The sequence below is a fragment of the Sorex fumeus genome, unplaced genomic scaffold (assembly GCF_029834395.1).
Source record: "Sorex fumeus unplaced genomic scaffold, SorFum_2.1 ptg000018l, whole genome shotgun sequence".
Lineage (NCBI taxonomy): Eukaryota > Metazoa > Chordata > Mammalia > Eulipotyphla > Soricidae > Sorex > Sorex fumeus.
Window position 1 is genome coordinate 36,642,604 of NW_026606075.1, and position 12,021 is coordinate 36,654,624.

A 12,021-nucleotide genomic window follows, 5' to 3' on the forward strand; every position below is an offset into this window, starting at 1 on the left:
GCCACGATACAGAGGAACATTTTTAATGAATCATCTCAGTAAAGGGTTTAAGTCTTGTCCTTTCCCACCCACAGCAGCGCATGTGGGCCCCACAAAAATCCAAGAGCTATATTTAGTGTTTTGGGGTCCACATCCGGTAGTATTCAAAGATCACTCAGGCAGCGCTCAGTGGACCTTAGGGGTTCGGGATAGGTCTTGCCCACAACACCTTGGCCCAGCCTGCATTTCTTGGTTTGTTTTTGGCTTTTGGGGCCACACCCAGTGACGACACGGGTTCCTCCTGGCTCTGCTCTCAGGAATCACTCGTGGGGTTCAGGGGACCGTATAAGATACTGGGGACCAAACCTGGGTCCACCATGTACAAGGCAAATGTCCTCCCCACTGTCCTATTGCTGTGGCACCCCTGCCTGCGGTTTTGAGTGGCTGTTGGGTTGACAGAGCGGCTGCAGGAACTGCAGCCAAGCCAGGGGTGGTGCCAGTTGTTGGGAGGGAAATCCCGTCCGGCCCCTCAGGCTGGGTGCTGTCCTCAGGACCCCGGCTGAGGGCATCACAGCTGTGCTGACAGAGACAGGGCCTAGATGCCGGGGACCAGGCCTGGGAGGAGAGAGGGGAGACAGCTCTGACGTGCTCGCTCTGTGCACCAGAGACTGAGGAAGAGAAAATACCTCAAAAGCACAAAGCAAATGCTCAAGAAAGTTGGATCGCAATGAGAAACCATTAGGAAGTCAAACAAGGAATCTAGTAGGCAAAGATTTAAAAATAACGGGGAGGGGGGTGTGTGCCTCATGATTTGCATGTGGCCCCACCCAGGTTTGATCCCCCGCATCCCATAGTGTCCCCCAAACCAAAACAAAATAGACCCCAAAAGCAACTTCTGTCAGCTAGAGAGAGAACAGGACTAAAGTAAAGGCCCTCTGTGCTGCAGACCCACTATGCTCCCTGCACACCTGTCTGTCTGGCCATCCAGACCCCACTCCCAGTGCTGTGAGGTACAGCCTCTGGAGGCCTCTGGACCCCTCTGCACTCAGGGATCACTCCTGGCAGGCTCGTGGGACCATATGGGATGCTGGGGTTTGAACCCGGGCCTGGCTTGTGCAAACAAAGCACCCTCCCCACTGGACTATCTCTCCAGCCCCAGCCCACAAACTATCTTCAGAAAAAAGTCAACAAAATACAGTGAATACACAACAAAATAACAGGCATTACTGAGGTAACAGCAAACTGAGGAGTCAAAGGAATTTTGTAAGAACTACCAGCGTTAATTGTTAACTGACCAACTTTAGTTGTTAACGTAGCACAGAGTGTTGGGGACCAGTACCCAGAACTTTGGAGATGGAGTGCCCCCTCGTCTAGAAGAATTTCCCCTGGAGGAAGTGCTTCATATGTGTTTATGTCTTTTCTCCCTTATTCCCATTATTCTTCCTTATTCCCATTTACACGACAGAGCCTGGCCAGCTACCCATGGTGTATTCAATATGTCAAAAACAGTAACAATAATGGGTCTCATTCCCCTGACCCTGAAAAAGCCTCCAATTGTTAGGAAAGATGAGTAAGGAGAGGCTGCTAAAATCTCAGGACTGGGATGCACAGAGACGTTACTGGTGCCCACTTGAGTAAATCAATGAACAACAGGATAACTAGCTTTTTGGGTCACACCCAGCGATGCTCAGGGATTCCTTCTGGCTCTGCACTCAGGAATTACTCCTGGTGGTGCTCAGGGGACTCAGTGATATGCCAGGGATCAAACCCAGGTCAGACACATGCCAGGCAAACGCCTTCCCCACTGTGCAATAGTCCCTCAGCCTCTTTATTTTATGTTTTCTTTTTGGGTCACATCCTGCAATGCACAGGAATTCCTCCTGGCTCTGCACTGAATTACTCCTGGCAGTGCTCGGGGGACCCTCTGGGATGCTGGGAATCGAACCTTGGTCGGCCGCGTGCAAGGCAAACACCCTCCCCGCTGTGCTATTACTCCAGCCCCTTCAGCCTCTTTTCTTAATCCCCGTGGTGCTTTGCTTCAGGCCTGTTCACCCGGGGCTGGTCCCAGGCAGCTGATGCCCAAATAGGGACCCAGAGAAGTAGGAAGTGTCTGGCACCGACAATAATCAGAAGAACCACGACAGACAAACTGACAAACTGTGAGGACCCAGAAGTGAAGGAGAGGGCCCTGCTGAGACCAGGAGCGAGCAGAGCTCCAAGGGTGAGTGTTCTGGGGGTTTGTGAATCAGGGCTATAAAGGGACAAAGTACTTCCACAGAGGGGTGAACACAGAACTCTTTAATGTATGTGCTAGGCCAATACCCGCTATACTATCGCTCCAGCCCCAATTTAAAGGTTTTTAAAATCATATGCCTCTAGGTCGTATTCGATATGCCAAACACAATAACAATTGTCACAATGGAGACGTTACTGGGCCCACTCGAGCAAATTGATGAACAACGGGAGGACAGTGGCAGTGACAGTGATGCCTCTAGGTTATTTCTCTTGCTGACTAGATTTATAGTAGAGGTAACATGGGCATATATATTGAATAAACTGAAGGAAAGAAGTTGCAAGCTTCCCTGCGAGCTCTTAAGATAAGGTCTGTTTGGGAGCTGGAGTAATAGTACAGCGGGGAGGGTGTTGGCCTGGCATGCAGCCGACCTGGGTTCGATCCCCAGCATTCCATGTGGTCCCCTGAGCATTGAGTATCACCAGGAGAAATTCCTGAGTGCAGAGCCAAGAGTCAGCCCTGAGCATCGCTGGGTGTGACCCAAAAAGCAAGAATAAATAAATAAAAATAAATAAATAAATAAATAAATAAATATCAGATCTATTTTATTTGGTCTGGAGCGATAGCACAGCGGTTGGGCATTTGACTTGCACGTGGCCGGCCCGGCCGACCTGAGTTCGATTCCTCCGCCCCTCTCGGAGAGCCCGGCCAGCTACCGAGAGTATCTCACCCGCACAGCAGAGCCTGGCAAGCTTCCCGTGAGGTCTTTGAGATGCCAAACACAGTAACAACAAGTCTCATGATGGAGACGTTACTGGGCCCGCTCGAGCAAATCGATGAACAACGGGAGGATAGTGCTACAGTGCTGTTTTATTTACCAACAATGACCCGAAATCAAATTAAATTGAAAATGCTTAGATCATTGTTAGAAAATTCAGTATTTCTGGTAAACACATCAGGGTTAAACTAAACTCCAGGGGAGAATGTGGTCCTAGACAGACAAAACAGAGCGGGGAGGGAACATACGACCCTCTTATTTTTTCCCCATTTCCTCTATTTTTTTCCATTGTGTGCACAAAAAAACGCTTGGAGGCTTCTCGCTCCTGGGGCTGGTGAGAAGTGAGGTGGGTGGGCACTCGCCTTTCGAGACTACTTCCAGGTTTGGTCCCTGACACCGTGTAGGTCCCCAGATTCCCGAGAGGAGCGATCTGAGTTCAAAACCACCCTCCCCCAAATTCAGGGTCAAGTAAACCCATCAAAAAAAGGAATTTTCAAGAGCATTTGCAAGCAATTTTCACTTTTTATTTTTGGGTAGTGATGGTGGGGAGGGGGGCAGGAGCGATAGCACAGCAGGTAGGGCGTTTGCCTTGCATGCAGCTGAACCAGGTTTGAGTCCTCCATCCCTCTTGGAGAGCCTGGCAAGCTACCAAGAGTATCCCGCCCACACGGCAGAGCCTGGCAAGCTTCCCGTGGCATATTCGATATGCTAAAAACAGTAATAAATCTCACAATGGAGCTGTTACTGGTGCCCACTTGAGCAAATCGACGAATAGTGGGAGGACAGTGCTACAGTGCTATATAATTTATAAAATATAAATTTTATAATTTATATCGCTGGAGCGATAGCACAGCGGTAGGGCGTTTGCCTTGCATGCAGCCAACATGGCCGACCCGAGTTCGATTCCTCCACCCCTCTCGGAGAGCCCGGCAAGCTACCGAGAGTATCTCGCCCGCACGGCAGAGCCTGGCAAGCTCCCTGTGCCGTATTCGATATGCCAGACACAGTAACAACAAAGTCTCCAATGGAGACGTTACTGGGCCCGCTCGAGCAAATATAAAATATAAATATTACATATAAAATAATTTATAATTTTTTATGTGAACAACGGGAGGACAGTGCGACAGTGATGGTGTGGGCGTGGCACAGTTGCCCTGCCCTCTGCCCCTCCTCCAGCATATGTGAATGACAGCCTACAGGTGTTCCTGGAGCCCCCACTAAGACCTCCCTACCCATCTGCAGGTACTAGCCGGAGAGCCCACGAGTGTCGTCAGCACTGCCCTCCCAGCAAGCACTGCGTACTCTCCTGCCAGTATTAACTGCAGTCTGCAGGGATGTCAGTTGCCCTCTCCTGCCCCATGCTCAGGTGCCAGCCATTGATCCTGTAGATGTAGTGTCCCCCCTCATCCCCCAGCTCATGCCCATCTGCAGGTAGCAGCCAGAGATCCTGTGGGTGTGCCCAGAGCCCCCGCCCCCCACCCTCCTGCCAGAACTGCAGGTACCAGACATCGAACCTATACTGTAGTATGATCACAGTGAATTTTTTTCCTCTGGATTTTCAGGGACTTAAATGAAAAACTTGGTCTTTTATTCACAGAAACTGCAGTATCAGTTAACGAATCCAGATCATTAACTTTTTTTTCTGCTTTTTGGATCACATCTGGTGATGCACAGGGGTTACTCCTAGCTCTGCACTCAGGAATTACTCCTGGCGGTGCTCGGGGGATCATGTGGGATGCTGGGGATTGAACTCTGTTGGCCAAGTGCAAGGCAAACGCCCTCCCTCGCTGTACTATCGCTCCAGCCCCCAGATTGAGTGGGCCAGTAACGTCTCCACTGTGACACTTGTCACTGTGTTTGGCATATCGAATACATCATGGGTAGCTTGCCAGTCTTTGCCGTGCAGGCGAGATACGGTGCCGAAACAGCTCAGTTGGGAGAGCGTTAGACTGAAGCCCCCACATCACTAACTTCTAAAATACTGTTTCTCTGATAATAAACTAAACTTAAGGGAAGCCAACCCAGGATTTAAAAAAGCCAGAGACTGAGGCCAGAGAGATAGTAGACTAGGGAGGGTGTTTGCTTTGTACGCGGCTGACCTGGGTTCGACCGCCAGCTTCATATGATGCCCTGAGCACCCTGAGGAATCATTCCTGAGTGCAGAGCCAGGAGTAACCCCTGAGCACCACCTCGTGTGATCCAAAAAGCCTCCTCCCCGCCCCCCTTCCCCCAAAAAAGCCAGAGACGAGCAATGTGTCAATGAGTCAGATTCTATAATACTGTCCTGAACAAAAGAATGCAGACACTTTTAGATGCTGCTAAAAAAATTAAACTGGAGGGGGAACAAAAAGGGGGGGCTTATAAGACCACATTTTCACAGAAACTATCTTTTTAATATTTTCCGTTTTCAGAGCATACATGGGGAACCACAGCCTGTCCAAACTGTAGGATCCAGGAGAAAAGATGATTCACTGTCGGTCAGCCTTGGCTGACGAAGGAAACTTCACGATGTCTTCATTTCAAATGAGCGGGCATCACGCCGGTTGGACCCCCAGCCTGGACAATCTGGGCGTCCCTTTCTCAGAACAGTCTTGGCCTCGCTAGCTCGTGCCTCCCCGCAGCCTGGGGTTGGGGGGGGGGCTCAGGCCCCCACCTGTCACCACATGGCTCGCTGGACCCCTGACAGCAGGCCGTGGTCCGCCAAGTGCCGGAAGACGATACGGCTGAGTCGCCAGCGCCGCTTCACCCCACGTGGCCGGGAGGTCATGACACAGCGGTTCCTGATGCGGACCGGACAGCTGTCGCGGGGCAGGGCCGCGATCTCTTCATCAGCCACCTCCTAGGGGGAGCAAACGAGGTTACAGGTTCATTTTTAAAAACTAGATAAGGGGCTAGAGCAATAGCACAGCGGGGAGGGCATTGGCCTTGCATGCGGCTGACCGGGTTCGATTCCCAGCATCCCATAGGGTCCCCTGAGCACCGCAGGGGGTGATTCCTGAGTGCATGAGCCAGGAGGAACCCCTGTACATCAGTGGGTGTGACCCAAAAAGCAAAATAAAAAGAACCCTTGCTTGGGGCTGGAGCGATAGCACAGCGGGGAGGGTGTTTGCCTGGCACGAGGCCGACCCAGGTTCGATTCCCAGCATCCCACAGGGTCCCCCAAGCACTGCCAGGAGTGGTTCCTGAGTGCGGAGCCAGGAGGAACCCCTGAGCATCGCCGGGTGTGAACCGCCCCCCCACCCCCCACCGAAAAAGAAGACAGATGAAGTGGGGGAGATCAAATCAGGTCAAAGCAGCAGCCTGATTCTGTGTGATCTCCACACCCTGGTACTTTTTCACCGCCATGGAATGCCACGGCTTTTTGCTTTTTGGGTCCACCTGGAGATGCTCAGGGGTTACTCCTGGCTCTAGCACTCAGGAGTCACTTCTGGTGGTGCTCAGGGGACCATATGGGATGCTGGGATTCAAACCTGGGTTGGCTGCATGCAAGGCAAATGCCCTACCTGCTGTGCTATCGCTCCAGCCCCAAGGAGCGAATAGCTTTAAGTTGCCAAAAACAGTTTCAGGGGCAACAATTTAAGAGATTACTGTCATTGTCACTGTTCTCCCGTACTAACTGGATCAAAAGGTCCCTGAGCTGCGGGGCAGATCTGTCGGTGGCTGGGACCTGGGTTCTCTCCAGGAACTGACCTGCAGGCCTCTGGGCAGGATGGTGTTCTTCCGGAGGGAGTTGATACGCAGCCGCTCATCCGCATAGTCAAACGCCATCTTCCGTCTCTTTACGTCTCGTAACATCTTCCAGTCGACGTAGTAACTTCGAACTTGTCCTGCAGCTGATGCCGGGTCCACCTAGGGGACAGCCACAGGCAGCATCGAGGACAGTCAGGCTAGAGTCCCAAGCCCTGTCGATCCTCTCTATTGAGGGCTTTTGTGTTGGTTTTCTGGGGCCACGCTTGATGATGCTCAGGGTTGACTCCTGGCTCTGTGCTCAGGGATGGGATCACGCCTGGCTCTGCACTCAGGGGTGACTCCTGGCTCTGGACTCGGGGATCACTCCTGGCTCTGGACTCGGGGATCACTCCTGGCTCTGGACTCGGGGATCACTCCTGGCTCTGGACTCAGGCACCACTCCTGGCTCTGGACTCGGGGATCACTCCTGGCTCTGCACTCGGGAATCACTCCTGGCTGGGCTCTGGGGACCCCATGGTTCAGGGGGGATCCCATGGGGTGCCAGGGATCAAGCCTGGGTCAGCTGCAGGCAAGGCAAGGGAGGACCCAGAACTTTTTTAAAAAAGTAACTGGGGGACGGGGGAGCTAGAGAAATGCTATGGAGGTTAAGTCCCGCTGATTCCTATCTTTTCTATGAGAAAAAGAAAATTGGGGTGTGCCTCCAACCGGTGAACGTGGGGGAGGGGGAGGCAGCAATTCTTAACCCACGGAGCGTTTTGAGGGGAGAAAAGCTCAGCCGGTGGGGCCAGGGCCGGGTTCAGCTGGGTCCTCCAGGTCCCCATTTTCAAGGGTGCAGAGCCCGTGCCTTTAGGGAGTCCCAGGAAGGCTTTAGCACCGCCCCCAGGCCCAGGCCCCGCCCCCAGGATTCCGGCCAGGCCGCGGGGCCAGCTCAGGAGCACGGGGGTCTTCACGCTCCCAGCCCCGTGCCAGGGGGTCGTGCTGCAGCCCGCCCGCGCGCCGGGCCGAGAAGCATCAGGCGCGCTGCGTCCTCGCTGCTCCCGGTCTCGGGGGTCTCGGGAACCCCTGGCTCGGCCCACCTGCAGCCACGCTAGCGGCGGGGTCCCGGGAGCAGGGGAGAGGGCGAGGTGAGGCCTGACCTGCAGAAGCTTCCGCAGCAGCGAGCCCCACATGGAGGCCGCCATCTTGACGGCCGCTACGTCCAATCGCTGCGACCTCGGGCGCGGGTCCGCGAGGAGTGACGCCGCGAGGGGCGGGGCCTGGGCGTCGGGGCGGGCCCAGAGCTCGGGGGCGGGGCCTGGACCTCGGGGCGGGGCTAAAGCGGCCCTGGGGCTCCCTAAGGGCGCGGGAAGAGAAGGTTTGTGTTCCCCAAAGCAGGGGATTTGGTCACTGTCTTAGGCTCGATGCCGAGACCCTAACAGGGGACCATGTGGGATGCTGGGAATCTAACCTGAGTTGGCTGCAAGCACGGTGAATGCCCTCCCCACTGTGCTATGGCTCCAACCCCCTCACTTTTGTTTTCCCGCTTTTGTCCCACACCTGGAAGTGCTCAGGGCTTCTTCCTAGCTCCCTGGCTCTGTGGTCATCGATCAGACCTGACGGAGCTCAGGGAACCCAGTAGGGTGCCAGAAATCAAACCCAGGTTACCCACGTGTAAGGCAAGCACCCTCATAGAGACAATAGCCCCAACACCCCCCACCCAACTTGGTCTCTTAAGAAACTTAAGAATTTGGGGACGGAGCCTTAGTCGAGCAGTGGGGGCATTTGCTTTGCATGCGACCAACCTGGGTTTAATCCCTGGCATCCCATATGGTCCCCTTGATGTAGGCAGGTAGATAGGGAAAGGCTCTCTGCAATGAAACAAAGTCTCATAGAAGAATTCTAGGACCAACCCATCCTGTGGAGACAGAGAATAAGGACTTGATAAGACCATCCCCAGACCCTGAAGATATGGGCCTCCTCCTCATGAAATTCCTCCTTTCCAAGAACCCCCCTTTCAATCTGGTTGACTCCAGCGACCCAGCCCCAAGGTGATTCCAGGACATTCCAAGTCAGATGACTCTCGAACCCGCTTTCTATCCGGTTGACTCCAGCGACCCAGCCCCAAGGAGATCCCAGGACATTCCAAGTCAGATGACTCTCGAACCCGCTTTCAATCCGGTTGACTCCAGTGACCCAGCCCCAAGGAGATTCCAGAACATTCTGAGTCGGAAGGATCTATAAGAACCAGCTCGAGAGCCCACTTGGCGCTCTCTCCACCCTTGGAGAAGCCCGCGTTCCCTCTGGACGCGTTACTCTCTCTCTCTTCCTCTCCATTCCCCCGCTTATCTGCTCATCCCTTCCTCTCCCTCTCCAAAAGCCTCCAAATAAAACCTGTTACTTCACTGCTCGTCTACTCCTGAAATTCTTTTCTGCGAGCGAGACAAGAACCCCAGAAACCTCGGGTAAGGCTTGGGACTGGTCCCTCCTTTCCTGTAAAGAGCAAATTCTCGCCCCAGCTTGAGTCCGTGGCTCCCCGAGCAATCGGGTGGCGGGGATTAACTCCCGTGCCGAGAAGACCAAGCGGACTTCAGGTGTGGCTTGACGGCCACCTCGTGGGGCTGGCGGGGCTCAGGCCCGTGCCGAGCAGGTGCTCACTGCAGACTTTACCGGTCCTAGCCTACCCAGGGTTCCGGGTGGCAGAGGTGGGTGGGGAGAAAGTGGCCGTCTTTCTCCTCCCCACTTCACATAAGTCACCCGTGGGGCCCACCGACATCAGATGGCGACCACGAAGGGATAGAGCAGTGAAGGAATCCACGAGGAAGGAGGTAATCTGTGGAAAATCTGCTGTGGAGGTATGCTCCCTTGGAAATCTCTAGGGGGGAAGGGGGAGGAATGTGATAACCTCTGTGTGAGTGTGTGTGTGTATGAGCACCCTGATAGGAAAGCCCACTAGTGAGAAGAACCTGGGAAAACTGAGGCAGATCAATTTCTAGGTGGAAATCCCTTTTCCCAAGCAGAATCAGCTAGAGGTCAATTCAAATGCTAATGGAGGCAGTCAGCAGGTTTAGCCCTAGGCAAAGTGAAGCAGAGAAATAAAAAAAAGAGGTAAAAGACAGGCAAGAAGTTTGTGGAAGAAAGCGTCAGCAGGGAGCATTGGAATATGTGGCAAGCTAAGAGAGGCAGAACTTTTCTCTTCTCCCCTTAATAGGCTTCTTGGAAACCCATGGCACTCTAGGTATGGCTCCACACGTGTGAGCCATGGTCGTGTGGACGCTCGGGAGGCAGGCCCCAAGGGACGCCTGGGGTACCTCAGAAATCTCTAAAGGAGACGTCCTTTAAAGAGAGATTTTTCTGATGGGCCGGCATGCAGTTGTGGTCCTGTCCGCGCCCTCTGTCTAGAACCACAACACCACGGGCCGGCATGCAGTTGTGGTCATGTCCGCGCTGTCTCTAGAACCACAACACCACGGGCCGGCATGCAGTTGTGGTCGTGTCCGCGCCCTCTGTCTAGAACCACAACACCACGGGCCGGCATGCAGTTGTGGTCATGTCCGCGCAGTCTCTAGAACCACAACACTAGAAACTATTAGGAGGAGAGCTTGCTAAGGAATTATTCTACCCTAGATTTTTCTTTTTCCTCCCTCTCATAGGTTATTGCTGACACTTAGGAGATATGGGAAATTCTACATCAGTACCTAAACATTCTCCTTTGGGTTGCTTGTTAAAACACTGGAAGAGCCTGAAGCTAGATAGCTTAAGTAAGAAATATCTTGTTGACCTCTGTAACACCATGTGGCCTGAGTATAAGCTAGAACTTGGGGAAAGATGGCCAGTGAATGGCAGTTTGAATTACCAGATCATTTTGCAGTCAGATCTTTGCAGGTAACAAAAGAAATAGGATTATCAAAGCAGAGGAGGCAGGAAAATGCAAGATCATGTGATTAATTGTTTGATATCAGAAACAAAGAAGTATGTCACTAATGCAGCCTATCCCCATGTCTGATAAGAAGATACCAGTTCCCTGCCTCAGAACTAGCCTTGATCAAAATATGGTAACATCTGACAACCTTAGGTTTCAACCGCTTTGTCATAGTTTATCTTGCCCGCTGATATCAACAAAAGCGCTTTCTTGACCCATATTTTTAACAAACAGGAGACTCTCTGGTCAAGCTGGGAAACGGGGGCCGACAGGGCTTCTTTGCCCTGTGGACTGCTCCTTCCTTTGTCAGTCCATCAGTTTTCTCCCTACCATTTTTGAAGGGTCAGATCAATCGATCAGCTGCGGATGTGTGTACATGTACGTGTGGTGGTCTTTAGTCAGTTCATTGTCTGTCTGTCTGTCTGTCTGTCTGTGTGGAACACTCGAGTGCTGGTACCAGGTTGAAATCAGAAGTAGAAATTCTTGAGAAGTCAGTGATATGCAACTCAGTGATAGAAGGAATGCAGTTGTTTTTGGAACTTGTTAGACAAGGTTTAAATGAAGATTTCTTATCAGAAGGTTGAGCCTACAGGAAAAGCAGAATTCTCGATCTAGATTTCTTATTAGAAGAACATTAATGATTAGTAACAGTTGAAATCCTTTTGAACTTAAGAATCTGTACTATCTAGAAGAGCTGTGGAACTAGAGTCTGAAATTAAAGTGAAATAAAGTTCAGAGAATGCAAGGTTTTATCTTACAAGCCTCAGCCAATTGTAATGAGGAATTTAGCTGTTTTACAAACAACAGAGGTACATAAGCCACTAAAATAAAGTTTCCTCATATTAATTAATAGTTTTCTTATGTTACCATAAACATTGACAGTCCAAGTGCTTTTTCTATGCTAATATCAAAGTTTGGTAAAAACTAAAGGGCTTTTTCTGTGTCTGAAAGTATCTTTGTATTCTTGTGGAATTGGTAAAAGTATCTGGTGTAGAAAGCTTATGCTTGAAATAACTCAGGGACAAGAACTATTGAAATTAAGCCAAAGAGGGTTTACCATGTTTTATATTAATTGGCAGTTCAAAGGTTTTATGCTGTTATATCAATGTACATATTTGTATCTGCATTGGATTAGAATATTTGACCTAGAAAATCTTGTGAGTTGAAATAATGTGGTACATAAAACAGGTTCATGTTTATTTTAAAATATGAGTTTCTAGAGTTATAAAGTTGGTTGCAAAACTTATCCTACCAGTGGTTTTTATTTGATCTCTGAGACTTTTGGTAACTAAAATTTCTAAAGGTACCTAGCAAAGAATTATGAGTGATCTCAGATGTCATCTTGATAGTCTGAAGCCATAGCATTGCACCTTGGTGAAAGTATGAGATAACTGTATTGTTAATCAGCTTGTCCTGTATGTGAAAATGCATGCTATTATTATG

The 12,021-nt window shown here is 51.2% G+C and overlaps 1 protein-coding gene across 1 annotated transcript; it reads right to left on the reverse strand.

Moving 5' to 3' along the window:
- Nucleotides 1–5,279: 5,279 nt before the first annotated feature.
- Nucleotides 5,280–7,897, reverse strand: LOC130021799 (28S ribosomal protein S14, mitochondrial). The gene is made up of 3 exons (XM_056112609.1): nucleotides 7,817–7,897; nucleotides 6,681–6,839; nucleotides 5,280–5,829 (listed from the first exon to the last, which is right to left on the reverse strand). Exons 1-3 carry the CDS (start codon nucleotides 7,859–7,861, stop codon nucleotides 5,647–5,649), a joined length of 387 nt encoding a protein of 128 aa, XP_055968584.1. The 5' UTR covers nucleotides 7,862–7,897; the 3' UTR covers nucleotides 5,280–5,646.
- Nucleotides 7,898–12,021: the final 4,124 nt, after the last annotated feature.